At 37.4% G+C, this 21,396-nt stretch overlaps 1 protein-coding gene across 3 annotated transcripts in view; it reads right to left on the bottom strand.

Moving 5' to 3' along the window:
• The window catches only part of CENPC (centromere protein C), an 82,372-nt gene that overhangs the window by 39,254 nt on the left and 21,722 nt on the right, over positions 1 to 21,396 (bottom strand). For all 3 annotated transcript variants that reach the window (XM_061145866.1, XM_061145868.1, XM_061145867.1), the window contains exon 8: positions 18,550 to 19,157. In XM_061145866.1, coding sequence (XP_061001849.1) covers positions 18,550 to 19,157 — 608 coding nt within the window. The remainder of the gene's footprint in view (positions 1 to 18,549; positions 19,158 to 21,396) is intronic.

Genomic DNA, 21,396 nt, shown 5'->3' with positions numbered 1-21,396 from the left:
TGCTGGTGAATTTACACCAGCTCCAAAACACTCTGGACCTCACAGCCACCAGTGTTAAGGAACAGGTCCTGCCCACAAGCAGGCAACATCAACCCCAGGCCACAGCCCTGCCCACCAGCAGGCCAACACTAGCTCCCAGACCGCAGGCACCACCCCCAGACACCCCAGGACCTGGCTGAGCCCGCCAGCAGCAGCCTCCACACGATGCAAGGCCAAAGAACTGAGTGGGGTACAAGCCTTCCTACCAGCACTTTAAGTCATCTTTATTACCTACAGCATATAACACTGTTTGGTATACAAGCTCTCAAACAGACACCAAAATAACAAGTTCAGGTGAAAGCCTATATTTCACTAGGCAATGATACCGATAAAACTGCTACCAAGCATGAGCAACTTTAGATACTACCTAAATTTTGATACTTAAAATGTGGCTCACATCAACTACATTAGCATTACCTGGGATAGACTGTTTAGAACAATAGAATCTTGAGTCCCACCCCAGACCCACTGAATCATTTATTAATCAATATTTTAACAAGACCCTCAGTGAATTCAAATGCACATGCAAATATGAAAAATGCTATTCTAGGTGCTTTATTAGGAAGTAGAGGGATAGAGGATAAAATGAGTGAAATTCTGTCATGAAACCTTAAAGCAACATCACTCTGTGATTCTATTTTCAGAAAGTTATAGGTTTTGGCAATACTTTAAATTCGGAATGAAGAGAACTGATTGATACTGATAAAGAGAACTGATCCACGCTTAAAAAGGAGTAAAAGAAGACTGCCTTAATTATACCATTGTTGTTCAGTTGCTAAGTCATGCCCACCTCTTTGGGACCTCACGGGCTGCAGCACGCCAGGCTTCCCTGTCCTTTGTAATCTCCTGGAATTTGCTCAAACTCACGTCCATTGAGTCAGTGATGCCATTCAACTATCTCATCCTCTGCCACCCACCTCTCCTGCCCTCAGTCTTTGCCAGTGTCAGGGTCTTTCACAGCATCAGTCTTTTTCAGTGAGTTGGCTCTTCTCATAGGGGGCCAGAGTACTGGAGCATTAGCTTCCGCATCAGTCCTTCCAATGAATATTCAGGGTTATTGCCTTTAGGACTGACTCATTTGATCTCCTGGCAGTCCACGGGACTCTCAAAGAGTCTTCCAGCACCACAGTTCAAAGGCATCAATTCTTCAGTGCTCAGCCTTTTTTATTGTTCATCTCTCACGCCCATACATGACTACTGGAAAAACTATAGCTTTCATTATATGGACCTGGATGCTGGCAACTTATCTCTGGTTCTTCTGCCTTTACTAAATCCAGCCTGTACAACAGGAAGGTCTCAGTTCACATACTGTTGAAGCCTAGCTTGAAGGATTTTGAGCATTACCTTGCTAGCATGTGAAATGAGCACAATTCTATGGCAGTTTGAACATTCTTTGGCATTGCCTTTCTTTGAGATTGGAATGAAATCTGATCTCTTCCAGTCCTATGGCCATTGCTGATTTTCCAAATTTGATGGCATACTGAGTGCAACACTTTATCATCATCTTTTAGCAACTAAAATAGCTCAGCTGGAATTCCATCAACTCCACTAGCTTTGTTCATAATAAATGCTTCTTAAGGCCCACTTGACTTCACTTGACTCCACACACCAAGATGTCTGGCTCTGGGTGAGTGACTGCACCATCATGGTTTTCCAGGTCATTAAGACTTTTTTGTATAGTTCTTCTGTGTATTCTTGCCACCTCTTCTTAATCTCTTCTCCTTATGTTTGGTCCTTGCCACTTCTGTATTTACACTGTTCCATAATTATACTGGATCAGGCACAAAAATTTTTATTAAAAAAAAAATAGAAAGAATCTACTGTACCAATATTGTGCTTAGTAAGAGTATCAACCAATAATTTCAAGATGACGAGAATAGGAAACACTCCAAGCTACCACAAAGTAAAAACTTGTAAATAAATAACATATTTTAGGGAGTAGATATAGAAAATAATAAAGGGTCAATTTACAAAACACCAAAGCAAGAATGAGAACTTTCAACATAGTTGTCACTATTTGAAAAATTATTTGCACAACAGCAAGAATTTTCACTGATGAGCATCATTTTCCAGCCTCCAAGATTTCCATCCACATCTCTCTTCTCTAACTCCTTTTATTTATGTCTTTCCTTCTTGTTTTTCCCTTATGCTTCTCGAAAATATCCTCAGGAACTGCTTCAATAAATGAGAGGTGCTCATGATGACAGAGATTATTGTCCACATTCATTGAATTGATTCAAAAAAAGAAAAAACACCAATGTGAACAATGGTTTAAAGCAAAAGAATATGAAGAGGAAAATGCTACCATCAAAGATTTATTCAGACAATGATATCGAAAAAAAAAATCATACAAAGTAAAAAAGAAACCAATTAAGAACACCATTTCAGAATTCAGCTCCAGATCAAGAAAGATTAGAGAGTGAATGACATAAAAAGGAACGTATACAGAACATTAAGCTGATATATGAAACATCTGGTAATATGAAAAGAGGTAACTTAGAACTGTAGAGACACAAGTCATAAGCAGGGCAATAGCTAGAGGAAAAAAAGTGACTACTGTAGAAAATTTTGCATATTTACATGTACAGGAATAGGATTCTGAAGATGGGGCATGTTCAGATAAACATAGCAAGAGTATTCATCCAAAATAGAGCAATATTTCTGCCACTGCTGATAATATATTCCAGTGAGCCACAGAAATGCTACAGCAAAGTGGTTTTAGGAACAGGAAAGATATAGTTCCTATTCTCCTGGAGCTTTCAGTCCAGACTCTATAGTACAAGACAAATTCAGCATTTTCTTATTATGTTTGAAAATGAAGAGTGCTTTGGAGCAGATGTAGGAACATACAGGGTAAGTGATAATCAAGGAAAGTAATATTTAAACTTATTACACAGCTTGGTAGGGAACCCAGAGTATATTTTCTTTTCTTTTCTTTTTAAATTTTATTTTCTAAGTAAAAGGAAGAGCATACAAAAAGACCCACAGCTGAGAAAGTGGCCTGTTCATGGAACTGGAAAAAATTCATTATAAACCAGTCTAGGAGATAAATCTGGAGAGGAAAGAAAAGCACGGGTACGTGCATAAAATGCTAAAATAATCTAAGAAAGAGGTTAACGTAACTTGGCCAAAGGGGGTAGCTGTAGCAATGGAAGGAAATAATAGATTTGAAAGCTACTAAGGAAGAAGTCAAAAGACTTACTGACTTTATACAGTTTGCTAGGTAAAGGAAACAGGAGTTAAAGATGAATCAGATTTCTTTCTTATTATGTCTCTGCTTATGAAGATACTGAAAACTAGCAGAGGAAGAAGTTGGGAGGAATTTAGTTTCCAATATGTTGAGTCTGAGAAGCCTATGGGACAACAAAAGTAGAAAAGTTAATTTGCTCAATCCAAGTCAACAGTTTAGGCATTACAATTATGTCAAGTGCCTTGTGAATCAATGGAAAATTATTTTCAGAATTAGAATTATCTCCATATTTTTAGTCTTTGAAAATGATATGGTTGGTAGAATAATGACTTCCTAATTCACCTGCCCTAATCACAAAATCTGTGAAAATGTTACATTACATGGCAAGAAAGTTTAGAGACATGATTAAGGTAATAAACCCTAAAGTAAGGAGATTACCCTGGATTATCCCAGGATAACTGGCTGAATCCAATTACAATGAGAAGGCTGGCATTGCTGGTTTTGAGACTGTAAGAGGACAGCCATAATTTAAGGAATACAGGCGATTTCAGTAAGGTAGAAAAAGCAAGGCAACAGATCTTCTTCTAGAACAACCAAAAAGGAACAAAAACCTTGTAAACACCTGGATTTTGACCCAGTAAAATCCATTTCAGACTCCTGACTCACAGAATGGGAAGATAATGTTTGTTGTTTTAAACCACTAAGTATGTAGTAAGTTGTTATGAGAGCAAAAGAAAATTAAGGCAGAATGCTATATTAGTTAACCAATCTAGATAAATATAAGTTTTATACACACTAAAACCAGTGTACAAAATATAGCAGGTACTCAATACAGGTTTAACATTTATAATTTAGGAGAGTATCATCCAAGTACACTTTCTTGATGCAATGTTTTTTACTAAGAAATTATAAATACACACCTTTCAAATTTTGTTAATTTATATTCTACTAGTTTTAAGAAATATGCTTTCTTATAATGTTAACTATCACCTTCAGTTTAGTCAAATTCTCCATACAGTGTTTTCTTAAAATGACCAAATGCTGATTAGAAACTGAAGGAAACAAAAAAATAAAGAAGAATTCAAATAAAAAGAATATGGTACATGTCTAACATTTATAAGAGATCCATTAAATAGGTCATTTTTCCTTCGACTGTAAGCAGCACTTGTGCAATATGCAAAGGTATATATAGGCAAAACTGAAGTCTGACAACTATTATTTCAGGTGATATAAAGTCTATGTTATAGACAATACAAAAAGAAAGCTAAAATAAGTGAGTGTATGCATGAGCTTAGTCGTGTCCAACTCTTTGCAACCCCATGGACTGTAGTCCGCCAGGGTTCTCTGTCCATGGAATTTCCCAGGTAAGAATACTGGAGTGGTTTGTCATGCCCTCCTCCAGGGGATCTTCCTGGCCCAGGGATGGAACCCTTGTCTCCTGCATTGCCAGGCCGAGTCTTTACCACTGAGCCACCAGTGATAACTATATTACAGAGAATTTAAAAAAAAAAAAGATTAGGATAAATATTGAGCTTTTAATATACTCTCTCTTTCCTCTATATTAACAACAGAGTTAGAAAATCCAGGCACAAAAACAATTCCACTTAAGCATTAAAAATTTTCACCTTTTCAAAACTTTTTGATGTAACAAAAAATATGGGCTCTAGGTTGAAACAGATCTTAAGACTAATATTTAACTTCTTTTGAGTGTTATCTCTTATTGGATAGGATTGTCAAGGATTAAGCTGTATTTCATACATACAAAGTGCAAATAAATCTGGTAAGTGTTTTCTAGTCCATTAACTATTCTGGAGAAAGTTCTTTCTGTAATACCTTTTCTCTCTATTACAGAAAAAGTGATACACTCCATCCATTTACAATCAAAATTCTTCAAAGAAGTGGGCACAAAGGGAATGTACCTCAGCATAATAAAGGCCATATATGACATATATGACAAAGCCACAGGTAACATCATACTCAACGGTGAAAAGCTGAAAACATTCTCTAAGACCAGGAATGGTGAAAAGCTGAAAACATTTCCTCTAAGACCAACTCTCACCACTTTTGTTCAACACAGCTTTGGAAGTCTTAGCCACAGCAATCAGGGAAGGAAAAGAAACAAAAGAAGTCCAAATTGGAAAGGAAGAAATAAAACTGTCACTGTCTGCAGATGACAAGATACTATTAGGTTGGTGCAAAAGTAACTGTGGTTTTTGCATTATTGAAATTTGCTATTCGATATTAGAATACAGTCTTAAACATATTTATGTTATATATCATTTTAATGCACACTTCTATGCTTTTTTGCTAACGACATTATTAGTTGCTGATTATATTATATAAATAGACTATGGAAATGATGTTAGACAAAAAGCAAATTCAAGCAATTTTCTTATTCAAGTTCAAAATGGGTTGCAAAGCAGCAGAGATTACTTGCAACATCCACAACATATTTGGCCCAGGAACTGCTAATGAACATACAGTGCGATGGTGGCTCAAGAAATTTAGCAAAGGAGATGAGAGTCTTGAAGATGAAGAACACAGTGGCCAGACGTCAGAAGTTGACAATGACCAATCATCGAAGCTGATTCTCACACAACTACACGAGAAGTTGCCAAAGAACTCAATGTTGACCCCTCTACGATCACTTGACATTTGAAGCAAATTGAAAAGGTGCAAAAGGTCAATAAATGGGTGCCTCCCAAGCTGACTGAAAAGAAAAAAAAAAAATCATGCTTTGAAGCATTATCTTCTCTTATTCTACACAATAATGAACCTTCTCAATCAGATTGTGACATGTGACGAAAAGTAGATTTTCTACAACAACCGGCAACAAACAGCTCAGTGACTGGACCAAGAAGCTCCAAAGCACTTCCCAAAGTGAAACTTGTACCAAAAAAAAGATCATGGTCCATGTTTGGTAGTCTGCTGCCTGTCTGATCAACTACAGCTTTCTGAAGCCTGACAAAATCGATATATCTGAGAAGTATGCTCAACAAATCGATGAGATATACGGAAAACTGCAATGCCTGCTGCTAGCATTAGTCAACAGGAAGGGTCCAGTGCTTCTCTACAACAGTGCCTGACCTCACATTGCACAACTAACAATTCAAAAGTTGAATGAATTAGGCTACAAAGTTTTGCCTCATCTGCCATATTCAGCTGACCTCTTGCCAACCAACTATCACTTCTTCAAGCATCTCAACAACTTTTTCCAGGGAAAAACCTTCCACAACCAGCAACAGGCAGAAAATGCTTTTCAAGAGTTTATCAAATCCTGAAGCACTGATTTTTTTTTTTTTTTTCTTTCTTGAAACACAGAATTTTGTTTAGAAACTGTTTAAAGTAGAAAAACTCCCTGTCAAGAAAGACCAGGTGGAGAATGGGTTCCCAATAAAATGGAATTTTAGGACAATGAAAGTCTAAAAGGCCACGAAAGAGAAATAGCACCACTGTTATTTGAACAATGGCTAGTTACTTGCATTTTTTGGCATTGTTATTCACTGAATCTGAGTTTTCCTCTGAATTCCACATAGAGCATGCATTACACAACAGTTTTATCCTAAAACACCTGCTTGCTACACACATTTCAGGACAAGCTACCACCAGAAACAAATCTATACAAATACATCAGGGGCTAAACAATCTCAGCAGTGGGTGACACAAATTTGTAGAATTCTGCCAATTAAAGGAACTGAGTCAGCTGTGAGCAAAGTAAATGAGGGAGTTAAGGAATAAAATGTTTTAAATATTAATAATTAACTCAGACATGGTACTATATTTTCTGCAAAATAAAATTAACATTTGGTAACATGCTAACATTCTTATCTCCAAAGAGATTAGCGCACTGGTAAAGTATTCTGATAAAAGTGGAGGGCTATGGACAGCAGGTACCAAAAACATCCAGTCTTACAGATCCCAAGAGAGCGGTGGCCCTCACTGATCACTCCCTTTGCAAAGGTCCAGAAAGAACTTGCAGCGTGATCAACTACCGCTGAACTTTCACTCTAAGCAGCAAATTTTAAGGAACCAAACAGGAGTCCCCAATGGGCAAGGGGAGCAGAGAAGAGAAACATGTTAAATGCAAACTTAAAACAGAGTAAAACAGGACACAACCCTCATTCAAATCCCAGAGATGCAGGCAAGTCCCCAAAAGCAGATGTTAGGTTTAGTTTAAAAACTGGACACATCTCATTTCCCCCCCACACCCCCCTCCAAAAAAATCGATACATAGAATTATCAGGGATAACTGGAAAAATCACCAAAGAAATGCTCAATGAAAATCAAGCTCTTCCAACCAAATGTTAGGCCTGAAACACATCCTATATTCATCCAGGCAACAAAGCCTCTTGCCAAAGCATGGATTTTTAAGCTACAGGAATAAAACTTATTACTCACTGGCAAAAAAGTATTGACTGTAATGATCCCTATTTTGATTAATAAAGATGTGTTTGATCCTTGTTGTAATGATTTAAAATTCACAGTTCAAAACTGCAGTTATGTTTGCACCAACCAAATACACATAGAAAATCCTAAAGATGCTACTAGAAAATTATGAGAAGTCTTCAGTGAAAAACAAAATTTGCAGGATACAAAATTAACATACAAATCTGTTGCATTTCTATACACTAACAACAAAAGATTAGAAAGAGAAATTAAGGACAATCCCATTCACCACTGCATCAAATTTAAAATACTTAAACCACTTAAGGAGGCAGAAGACCTGTACTCCAAAACTATAAGATGCTAACGAAAGAAATCAAAGATGACACAAACAGATGGAAAGATATATCATGCTCTTGAAATGGAAAAATCAGATTTCTCACAATGACTATCCTACCCAAGCAATCTGCAGATTCAATACAATCCCTATTAAATCACCAATGGCATTTTTTGCAGAACTAGAACAAAAACACTTTAAATTTGCATAGAAACACAGAAGGCTGTGAATTGGCAAAACAATCCTGAAAAAGAAAAACAGCTGGAGGAATCAGTTGCCCTGACTTCAGACTATACTACAAAGCTACAGCAATCAAAACAGTACGGTATTGAAACAAAAACAGGCATACAGATCAATGGATCAGGATAGAAAGTCTAGAAATAAACCCATGCACCTACATTGAATTAATGTATGACGAAGGAGACAAGAATATACAGTTAAAAAAAAAAAAAAAGGACACTCTCTTGAATAACTGGTGCTGGGAAAACTGGACAGCCACATGTAAAAGAATGAAATTAGAACATTCTCTAACACTACACACAAAAATAAACTTAAAATAGATTACAGATCTAAATGTAAGACCAGATACTATAAAACTGCTAGAGAAAAACACAGGCAGGACACTCTTTCACAAAAATTACAAGTATCTTTTTCGATTCACCTCCTAGGGTAATGAAAATAAAAACAAAATAAACAAACGTGACCTAATTAAACTTAAATGATTTTGCACAGTAAAAGGGAAGACATATACAAAATGAAAAGACAACTCACAGAAGGGAAGAAAATACTTGCAAATGAAGTTACCAATAAATAAGAGATTCATTTCCAAAATACACAAATAGCTCATACAGCTCAATATAAGAAAAAAACAAAAACACCCAAATGAAAAATGAGCATAAGATCTAAATAGACATTTCTCCAAGAAGATACACAGATGGCCAATAAGCACATGAAAAGATGTTCAATACTGCTAATAATTTGAGAAATTCAAATCAAAACTACAAGGAAGGATCACCTCATACCGGTCAGAAGGGACATCATCAAAGGTCTACAAATAATAAATGATGGAGAAGAAGTAAAGGAAAAAGAACCCTTCTACACTGTTGCTGGAATGTAAACTGGTGCACCCACTGTGGAGTATAATATGGTAGTTCCTTAAAAAACTAACAATAGGATAAGCCCTGCTACAAAGAGGGCAGGCGGTGAGCCAAAACAAGTGCACCCAAACCCTGCAATGCAGAGAGCGGGCAGGGGGAGCCAGAACAAGTCCACACGAGCCCTGCAACGCAGCACAAGGGCCCCAGAAGCAGAGAGAAGTGCACCCAAACCCCTCAATGCAGAGGGCGGACCGGGGAGCCAAGATAAGGGCACACAAGCCCCGTGAAGCAAAGGGCAAGCCAGGGGAGCCAAAACAGGTGCACACAAGCCTCGCAACACAGAGCGAGGGCCTTGGGAACCGAGACAAGTGCACACAAGACCCGTGACACAGAGGTTGAGCTCAGAGGGCTGAGGGAAGCCCACACAAGTCTCTGTGACACAGAGGGCACAAGAAAAGATCCACATAAGTCCCTACCTAGCAAGCTTTGGCCAGCAGTGCAGGGCAGGACGGGGAATGATCCCAGAAATAAGCAGGGGGCTGGTGGCAGTGAAGATATCCTGAGAGAGCCACTTTAAGTGGCTGCAGAAACAGACACGTCAAACATTTCCCTCATAGCTCAGTTGGTAAAGAATCTGCCTGCAGTGCAGGAGACCTGGGTTCTATCCCTGGGTCAGGGAAGTCTCCTGGAGAAGGAAACGGCAACCCACTCCAGGATCCTTGCCTGGAAAATCCCATAAACAGAGGAGCCTGATGGGCTGCAGTCCACAGAGTCACAAAGAGTGAGGCATGACTGAGCAACTAACACACACACAACACTGCCAAAGCCAGAAAGACTGCCCAAAGGCATACTGAACCCACAGACTCTCCAAACCTACTAATCTACACTGCACTGCCCTTGAGAGACGAGATCCAGCTCCATCAACCAGAACACAGGCACAAGCTCCCCTAACCATGAAAATGTCACAGGACACTAACCCAATCCCATCCAAAGGGGTAGATGCCACAACCAAAGAGAACTACAACCTTGAGAACCTTTTCTTCTCTTATAATTCACAGTTTATTCCACCTACATATTTCCACATTCACATTCGCCTTCTGTGGTACTATGGAGCTTTCCTCTTTACTTTTCTTGTTAAAAAAAAAAAAAAATCATTTTAAGATTATTTTTTTCTCTTTTTCACCCTCTTTTTTAATGAGTTTTTCATTTTATTTTTTATATATTCAACTGCTTTTCCTATAGTTCTTTCCCGGCTATATCTATTTCTGAATATACATATAAATCTTCTCCACATGTCTATTCATCTTTGCTTTTCTATTTTTTCTGTTGCTCTCTTTTTAAATTTCTTTCCACCCCCTCCTTTTCTCTTTTGCTTCCCTTCTCCTCTTTTTTTGTCTTTTTTCCTTCTCCCTGTATTCCTTCACTCTTTCTTTTTTCACCAAGTAGGTTAAATTGCTGAGCTCTCTGTTATATTCCCCAGTTGGCCCTCTGCTATGCAGTTTTCCAGATTGAGCATGACCTAGCTCTGCTTTTAACTGGTTATCACTTTTGACTCTCCCTGTTCACCAAGTCAATCTCCTATACTCTTTTCTTTAGAACACTTTGGTTATAGCTGTATGTGTGGAAGTATGTGTATATGTCCCATTATCTCTGTAATTACCTGCTTGATTCGCTTGATCTCCAACTAGAACACAGGCACAGGTCACCCCTAACAAGAAATCAACACAAAACCCCAACCAACATTTCCCTCCAAGGGCAAAAACCAAAAGCAAGAAGTAATACAACCCTAAAGCCTGGGAAGAAGAGACCTCAATGAAGCAAGTCAGAAAAAAAAAAAAAAAGACAAAAATACAGAGAATACAGCACAAATGAAAGAGCAAGGTCAAAACGCACAACACCAAATAAAGAAGAAATAAGCAGTCTCCTTGAAACAGAATTCAAAATAATGATAGCAAAGATGATCTGAAGACTTGAAAACAGAATGGAGAAAATACAAGAAACATTTAACACAGTTAATACAATCATCCAGGACATAGAAGAAATAAAGAATAAGCAAACAGATGAATAACACAATTACTGAAATTAAAAATACCTTTCTCTAGAAGGAACCAACAGCAGAATAACTGAGGCAGAGGGACGGATAAGTGAGCTGGAGGATAGAATGGTGCAAATAACTGCTAAAGTGCAGGATAAAGGGAAAGGCATGAAAAGAACTGAGGACATCATCAGACCTTCGGGACAATATTAAACGTACCAATCTTCGAGTTATAGGGGTCACAGAAGAAGAAGGAAAACAAAGAAAGCACCAAGAAAATTTTTGAAGAAATTATAGTATGCAGGTTAAGTAACAGTTAAGTAGTATAACTTAAGTTATACTAAAGTTATATAAGTAGTAGTATAACTGCATAACAGTATAGTATGCAGATAAGAAGTAAAATCGGACATGGACCAATGGACTGGTTCCAAATTAGGAAAGGAGTATGTCAAAGCTGTATATTGTCACCCTGCTTAGCTTATTTAAACAGAAAGCAAAGAGGAACTTAGGAGCCTCTTGATGAAAGCAGAAGAAGAGAGTGAAAAAGCTGACTTAAAACTCAACATTCAAAAAATGAAGATCATGGCATCTGGTCCCATCACTTCACAGTCTCATCACTTCATGGCAAATAGATGGGGAAACAATGGAAACAGTGACAGACTTTCTTTTCTTGGGCTACAAAATCACTGTAGGTGGTGACTGCATCCATGAAATTAAAAGACACTTGCTCCTTGGAAGAAAAGCTATGACTAACCTAGACAGCATATTAAAAAGCAGAGACATTACTTTGCTGACAAAGGTCCGTCTAGTCAAAGCTATGGTTTTTCCAGTAGTCATGTATGGATGTGATAACATAAAGAAAGCTGAGCCCAAAGAACTGATGCTTTTGAACTGTGGTGTTGGAGAAGACTCTTAAGAGTCCCTTGGACTGCAAGGAGATCCAACCAATCCATCCTAAAGGAGATCAGTCCTGGGGTTCATTGGAAGGACTGATGTTGAAGCTCCATTACTTTTGCCACCTGATGTGAAGAACTGACTCACTGGAAAAGATCCTGATGCCGGGAAAGTTTGAAGGCAGGAGAAGGGGACAATAGAGGATGAGATGGTTGGATGGCATCACCGACTCGATGGACATGAGTTTGAGCAGGCTCCGGGAGTTGGTGATGGACAGGGAAGCCTGGCATGCTGCAGCCCCAGGTTGAAAAGAGTCAGACATGACTGAGTGACTGAACTGAGAGCTGAAAACTTTCCCAATATGGGAAAGGAAGTAGTCAATCAGTCCAAGAAGTGCAGAGAGTCCCTTACAGGAGAAACACAACAAGACATATGTTAATCAAGCTGAGATTAAGTACAAAGAAAGAATATTAAAAGCAGCAAGGGAAAAGTAACAAGTAACATACAACCGAAAACTCATACATTTAACAGCGGATCTTTCAACAGAAACTCTACAGGCCAGAATGTGATGGTAGTATATATTTAAAGTACTAAAAGAGAAAAATCTACAACCAAGATTACTATATCCCGCAAAGATCTCATTCAAAATTGATAGAGAAATCAAAAGCTTCACAGACAAGCAGAAGTTAAGAGAATTCAGCATCATCAAACTAGCCTTGCAACAAATACTAAAGGGACTTGCATAGTCAGTAAACACAAGAGAATGGAAAGGCCTACAAAACAAACCCAAAACAATCAAGAAAATGCCAATAGGAACACATGTATCACTAATTACCTTAAATGTAAATGGATTAAATGTACCACCCAAAAGATACAGACTGACTGAATGGACATTAAAAAAAAGATCCATATATATATGCTGCCTACAGGAGACCGTTTCAGACCTAGAGAAACATACAGACTGAAAGTAAAATGATGGAGAAAGACATTCCGTGAGAATGGAAACCAAAAGAAAGCCAGAGTGGCAATCCTTATTTCAGACAAAATAAGACTTTAAACTAAAGAATATTATCAAAGAAGGACACTACATAATGATCAAGTGATCAATCTAAGAAGATATAACAATTGTAAACATTTATGCACCCAACATAGGAGCACCTCAATACATAAGGCAAATACTAACAGGCAAAAGAGGGGAAATCAACAGTAACACGATAGTAGGCGACTTAAAAAATCCACTTACACCAACAGACAGATCATCAAAACAGAGAATCAAGAAGGAAAAACAAACCTTACATGAAACATTAGACCAAATGGACCTCATTGATATCTTCAGGACTTTCCATCCAAATGCAGAAGAATACACTTTTCAAGTGCACATGGAACATTCTCCAGGACAGATCACATACTGGGTCACAAATCAAGCCTCAGTAAATTTAAGAAAACTGAAATTGTATCAAGTATCTTCTCTGACCACAAAGGTATCAGACTAGATATCAACTACAGGAAAAAAAACTGCAAAAAACACAAACTCATGGAGATTAAATAAGACATTAATAAATAATGAAGAGGTAACTGAAAATAAGAAAAGGAATCAAAAGATTACTAGAAACAAATGACAATGAAAACATGACAACCCAAAACCTACGGGATTCAGCAAAAGCAGTTCTAAGAGGGAAGTTTATAGCGATACAATCACACCTCAAGAAACAACAAAAGCACTGAATAGACAACCTAACTCTACTTCTGGAAAAGCAGCTGGAAAGAGAAAAAACGACCAAAGTCAACAGAAGGAAAGGGATCGTAAAAATCTGAGCAGAAATAAATGAAAAAGAAATAAAGGAAACAATAGCAAAGATCAATAAAACTAAGAGCTGGTTCTTTGAGAAGATAAACAAAACTGACAAACCACTAGCTAAACTCATCAAGCCAAAAAGGGAAAAAAATCAAATCAACAAAATTAGAAATGAAAAAGGAGAGGTTACAACAGATAACACAGAAATACAAAGAATCATAAGAGAACAGTATGAGTAACTATATGCTAATAAAATGGACAACCTAGAGGAAGTGGACAGATTCTTAGGAAAGGTCAATCTCCCAGGACTGAACCAGGAATAAACAGAAATTATAAACAACACAGTTACAAACACTGAAATCGAAACAGTGATCAAAAATCTTCCAAAAACCAGATGGCTTCACAGGGGAATTCTATCAAACATTTAGAGAAGAGCTAATGCTTATTTTTCTGAAGCTCTTAAAAAAAACTGCAGAGGAAGGAACATTTCCAAATTCATTCAACAAGATCACAATCACCCTGATAACAAAACCAGGCAAAGACAACATGAAAAAAGAAAATTACAGGCCAATATCACTGATGAACATAGATGCAAAAATCCTCAACAAAATTCAAGCAAACAGAATTCAACAACACATTAAAAAGCTCATATACCATGATCAAGTTGGGTTTATTCCAGGGATGCAAGGATTCTCCAGTGTATACAAATCAATCATGATACACCATATTAACAAACTGAAAGATAAAAACCATATGATCATCTCAATAGATGCAGAAAAAGGCTTCAACAAAATTCAGCATCCATTTATGATAAAAACGCTTCAAAAAATGGGCATAGAAGGACCCTACCTAAACATAATAAAGGCCATATAAGAAAAGCCCATAGCAAACATTATTCTCAATGGTGAAAAAGTAAAAGCATTCCCTCTAAGATCAGGAACAAAACAAGGGGGTCCACTCCCACCACTATTATTCAACATCATTTTCTAAGTCATAGCTATGGCAATCAGAGAAGAAAAAGAAATAAAAGGAGTACAGACTGGAAAAGAAGTACAACTCTCATTGTTTAGAGATGACATGATACTATACATAGAAAACCCAAAATAAACTGCTTAAAATCAGAAAATTGCTAGAGCTAATCAGTGAATTCAGCAAAGTCATGGGATACAAGGTCAAAACACAGAAATTACTTCCATTCCTATACACTAACAATGAAAAATCAGAAAGAGAAATTAAGGAATCAATCCCTTTTACCATTACAACAAAAAGAATAAAATATTTAGGAATAAACCTATGTAAGAAGACAATACCTGTATGCAGAAAATTATGACACTGATGAAGAAATCAAAGACATCGTAACAGATGAAGAGATATTCCATGCTCCTGCGTAGGAAGAATCAATATTGTGAAAATGACTATACTACTAAATGAAATCTACAGATGCAACGCGACCCCCGTCAAATTACCAATGGCATTTTTCACAGAACTAGAACAAAAAATTTCACTATTCATATGGAAACACAAAAGTCCCTGAATAGCCAAAGCAGGCTTGAGAAAGAAGAACGGAGCTGGAGGAAGCAAGTTTCCTGCCTTCAGATGACATGACAAAGCGACAGTCACCAAGACAGTGGGGTGCAGGCACAGAAACAGCAGTACAGACCAATGGAAGAGACGGAGAGACCAGAGGTCAACCCACACAGCCATGGGTACCTTCTTTCTGACAAAGGAGACAAGAACATACCATGGGGCAAAGAGAGCTTCTCCAACAAGTGGTGCTAGGAGAACTGGACAGCCATGTGCAAATGAATGAAAAAGTAGAAAACTACTTGATGCCATACACAAAGATAAACTCAAAATGGCTTAAAGACCTAAATGTAAGACCAGAAACTGTAAAACTCTTAGAGGAAAACATAGGTAAAACACTCGATGACATAAATCAAAGCAAGGTCTTCTGTGACACACTGCCCAGTGCAGCGCAGTGCAGGTGGCTCAGTGTGCCCCACTCTTTGCGACCCCGTGGCCTATCCAGTCCATGGAATTCTCCAGGCCAGAACACTGGAGTGGGTAGCCTTTCCCTTCTCCAGGGGAGCTTCCCAACCCAGGGATCAAACCCAGGTCTCCCACATTGCAAGTGGACTGTTTACGAGCCACAGGGGAAGCCCTACCTCCTAGAGTAATGGAAATAAAAACAAAAATAACAAGTAGGACCTAATTAAACTTGAAAGCTTTTGCAGAGCAAAGGAAACTATAAGCAAGGTGAAAAGACAACCCTCAGAATGAGAGAAAATAATAGCAAAGGGAAAAACTCACAAATAATTAATTTCCAAATTATACAAGCAGCTCATACAATTCAATACCAGAAAAACAAACAACCCAATCAAAAAGTGCAAAAGGGAGTTGAAGAGACATTTCTCCAAAGACAACATACAGATGGCTAACAAGCACATGAAAAGATGCTCAACATCACTCATTATTAGAGACATGCAAATCAAAACTACGAGATACCACCTCAGACCAGTCAGAATGGCCATCATCAAAAAGTCTACAAATAATAAATGCTGGATAGAGTGTGGAGAAAAGGGAACACTCTTGCATTGCTGGTGGGAATGTAAACTGATACAGCCACTATGGAATACGGTATGAAGATTCCTTAAAAAGCTAGGAATAAAACTACCATATGACCCAGCAATCCCACTCCTAGGCATCCAACCTGGGGAAACCAAAACTGAAAAAGACACATGTAACCCAATGTTCACTGCAGCACTATTTACAGTAGCTAGAACATGGAAGCAACCTAGATGTCCATTGACAGATGAATGGATAAAAGCTGCGGTACATATACAATGGAATACTACTCAGCCATAAAAAGGAACACATCTGAGTCAGTTCTAATGAGGTAGATGAACCTAGAGCCTATTATACAGAGTGCAGTTAAATCAGAAAGAGAAATATACATATTGTATACTGACACACATATTTGAAATCTAAAAAGATGGCACTGATGAATTTATTTTCAGGGCAGCAATGGAGAAACAGACACAGAGAACAGACCTATGGACATGGGGGGACAGGAGGAGGGAGAAGGGGAGATGTATGGAGAGTAACATGGAAATTTAAAATATCATCTGTAAAAGAGACAGCTAGTGGGAATCTGCTGTATGGCTCAGGGAACCCAAACAGGGGCTCTGCGACAAGCTGGGATGTGAAAGGCGGGATGTGGAGGGAGACAGGAGGGAGGTTCCGCAGGGAGGGGACATGGGTGTACCTATGGCTGGTTCTTGCTGACATATGACAAAAAAGCACAAAATTCTGTCAAGTAACTTTCCTTCAATTAAAAAATTTAAAAAAAAGAAAGAAAGAAAGAAAGAAACTAACAATAGCATTACCATATGATCTGCAAACCCACTCCTAGGCATGGATCTGGAGAAAACCATAATTCAAAAAGATACATGCAACTCAACGTTCACTGCAGCACTACTAACTATAGCGAAGACGTGAAAGTAAACTAAATGTCCATCCACAGATGAATGGATAAAGAAGGTGTGGTAATTACATACATACACACACAAACACACATACTCACAATGGAATATTACTCAGCCATAAAAAAGAATGAAATTATGCCATTTGCAGCAACATGGATGGATTTATAGATTAGCATACTTAGTGATATAAGCCAGACAGAGAAAAACACATATCATGTGATATCCCTTATTGTGGAACCTACAGAAAAAATAAAAAAGATACAAATAGGGGATGGAGGTAAATTAGGAGTTTGGGATTAACATATACACACTACTATAAATGAAACAGACAACCAAAAAGACCTTCTATACTGCACAGGGAACTATATTGAGTATTTTGTAATAACCTGTAAGAGAAAAGAACTTGAAGAAGAATGTGTGTGTGTGTGTGTTTGTGTGTGTAACTGATTCAGTTTGCCATACACCTAAAACTAACACAACATTGTAAGTCAACTATACTTCAATTTTAAAAAGTGATACAAAAGCACAAGTTGATCTTTTCTTCATGATACTGTCACCATTATAAACCTCAATCACCATGCAGAGAGATGGCATAAGAGAGCAGTTGTATTTCAGGTTTCCCTGGGCAATCGGAGTTTATGCTCACAGTCATGACATCCTCTCCCATTTTCATGTGTCCCAGTTTGAAAAATAAATGATACACTGTCCCAAAATAGACAGTTTTTTGAGTTATTAGTTAGTTGATTATTCTCTATGCTTCCAATATCATCCTGTGGATGTATGTATATTTATCTGTTGGTCTACAGACATTAACAGGTGGATCTTTTTTAATGATGAAAATTATTTATTAGCAATCTTTGTAAATTCAGAGCCTAATACAGAGTCTGACATTCAATAATTTTTAGATAAATGAATAAATAATTGAACAGAGGAGTATTAATTTTTATCTGCAAGAACTAGACCAACTAGCTGATTTCTTATCCAAATTTATATTTTAATAAGCCTCACGAATATATGATGCTGTCATACTTGTGTTCCGGTAACTACCTGGTTTACTAAGCATTTGCCGCCTTTTACTTCTCCCTTTCCATATGCTGTAATCTTAGAAGCTACCCCAAAATCAAGAGACCTGGACCTGAAGTACAATGTAAAATAAAGAGACTCTAGCAAAGAGCTTGCAGGCTTTCAAGGCTTTGTACAGATTAAATGCCTACTTCCCAATGCTAAATAGGAATATTATAAAAAGCAAAGTGTTAGATTAATATTCATAGTTACATTTAATATAAACACTTACCCACAGAGAGCAACTGATTTTTGGAAATGCTAACGCTTATCTCTTCACCCTCTTCCATATTTTTGTCTGAATTTCTTTGTAACTTGTCTTGGACAGTATGTGATATACTTATATTTTTATCTTTAGATTGCCTCACATCAACTTCTTCTTCAGGTACATTGGCCTTAGATTTTGTTCTCTGTTTTGGTTTTATAGTCCTTTTGGCTCCAGATGCTTTTTCTGCATTCTCAGAATATATTTCATATTTTGTAGATTTACAATGATTTTCTACTTCATCTGTCAAAGCACAACTCCCACCCAGTATGTTTTGTTCAGAGGGTTGAGATTTCTCTACTGGGTGAGCTTTGCCAGGATGCTTGTTACTTGTCAAAGCCATAGATGATACATTGTCCTGTTTTCCTCTTGACTTCTTCTTCTGAAGGACAGTGCTCTCAGCAGGGGATGCTGTGTGCTGCTTCTGAGGCCCAGTCTTTCTTGGTATAGTAATCCAAGGTTGACTGACAAAACTTTTATCTGATTCATCAATTATAAACTCATCTTCCAGTAACTTCAAATTATTTGCAGGAGATAAATGAGGTGGAACAGTTGCTACATGCCTAACAACAGAACTAAAATAGAATGTTACAATAAATAATAGCTCAAAAAAGTAAAGTTTATATCTTTGCTTTAAAGAGCAGTTGACATGTCTCTTTAATTTTTTCTTACACTTTAAAATCTTTGCCTCCTTTTACATTTCTATAATATCTAAGCATACTCATTTATAACATAGATGGGATCACAAAAATTTAAAGCTGGAAGCATCTATACAGACTTCCTCAACTAATTTCAGGTTACCCATTCATTAGAAATATTAAACAGATGAAACCCAGAGATGTATAATACTGCTCAGATATACTCACTCACAGTATAAAAATGCATGCCATTATTATAATGTTAAATTTTGTTTTTATAGATGTCTCATGGGCATGAATTTCTTAACATCCAAAACAAGATTATTTTTGAGACACCTTCCAGTTTAACAATTTAAGAAAACATTACTAAATTACAGACTAAATTATAATTTATATTATATAAAAATTCATTCCAAGTTTGAAAATTCACATTTTTGTATGTGTTTAATCTGATAGAATAATTTTGCATTTCCTTCCTCTTTATGACAACAGCCGTGAACAAACCATATCCTAGAGTGAAACATGCAAAAATAAATAGGGCAAACATTCAAATTCCGAAGGCAGTGCATGTACTCCTTTTTCTGCCTTTTTCACTTGAATAAGGATGCTTACAGAGAAGGCAATGGCACCCCACTCCAGCACTCTTGCCTGGAAAATCCCATGGACAGAGGAGCCTGGTAGGCTACAGTCCATGGGGTCTCGAAGAGTCGGACATGACTGAGCGACTTCACTTTCACTTTTCACTTTCATGCACTGGAGAAGGAAATGGCAGCCCACTCCAGTATTCTTGCCTGGAGAATCCCAGGGACGGGAGCCTGGTGGGCTGCCATCTATGGGGTCACACAGAGTTGGACATGACTAACGTGACTTAGCAGCAAGGATGCTTAACTATTTTTTACACAGTAGAAGAAAAGCTAGGATGGAAAAATTGGATTATCATGTCTATATTTTTTCCCTTCATAAAAAGATTATGAAAAAATAAGATTATGAGATGAAAATGCCTTCTATACTTCTCTAATTTCAAACACCTCATAAATCTTCCAATATAAAAAACATATACATGTATATGCTAAGAAATATATCTTAATAGGCAGAGTCTTACAAGTTTATATAGTTTATAAACTATAGTTTATAAAGTTTATAGTTTTAGAAAAATCTAGAAAATCTAATAAAAAAAGTATAAATAGAAGACTATATAATATATAAATAGAAGATCACATTTAAACAGAAATATTATTTTTCAGCACTATTAGCCAATCTGATAGAAATATGTTTAACTTGCTTTATTGTGTATTATCTGTAGGGTTTCCCAGGTGGTTCAGTGGTAGACTCAGCCTGCCAATGCAGGAGGGTATGATCCCCTGGAGAAGGAAATGGCAATCCACTCCAGCATTCCTGCCAGAGAAATTATGTGGACAAAGGAGTCTGGTGGGCTATATATAGTCTTTGGGGTTGCAAAAGAGTTGGACACAACTTAGGGACTAAAGAACAACAAATATACCTGCAATATCTATTAATTCCACACATTAAAGAAGTAATCCTAGGGACTTCCTGGAGGTCTAGTGATTAGAACTCTGCACTCCCACTGCAGGGGACATGGGTTCAATCCCTGGACAGGGAACTAGGATCCCACCTACCAGGCAGCCAGAAAAACAAAAAATAATGCTATGTATTTAAAAATAAAAGTTTTCCCAAATCAGCCAATAAGAACTTTCTATATCCCTCCTTTATTCTATTTCAAGAGACTTTCATGACTTTAAGGTTATTAAAACCAAAGATATCCTTTGGAAACAACCTTGACACTTACTACAGATCAAATGTTTACATCCCTCTGAAATTAATAAATTAAAACCTAATCCCCAATATGATGGTATTTTAGGGTGGGGTCTTTAGGTAGTGATTAGGTAATTAGGGTGCAATGGCTCATGAATGGAATTAGCATCTTTATAAGAGAAACCCCAGAAAACTCCCTCACTACCTTTTACCATTTGAGGTTACAGCAATAAGATAGCCATCATGAACCAGGAAGCAGGTCTCACCAGACACTGAATCTACTTGAGCCTTGGCTTGATCTTGGACTTCTCAGCCTCTAGCATTGTGAAATAAATTTCTGTTGCTTATAAGCCATCCAGACTATGCTGGTCTATTTAGCAGCCCAAATTAAAAATATAATTTT

The sequence above is a fragment of the Dama dama genome, chromosome 6, assembly GCF_033118175.1.
Source record: "Dama dama isolate Ldn47 chromosome 6, ASM3311817v1, whole genome shotgun sequence".
Classification (NCBI taxonomy): domain Eukaryota; kingdom Metazoa; phylum Chordata; class Mammalia; order Artiodactyla; family Cervidae; genus Dama; species Dama dama.
This window is presented reverse-complemented; position numbering and strand designations above follow the sequence as displayed.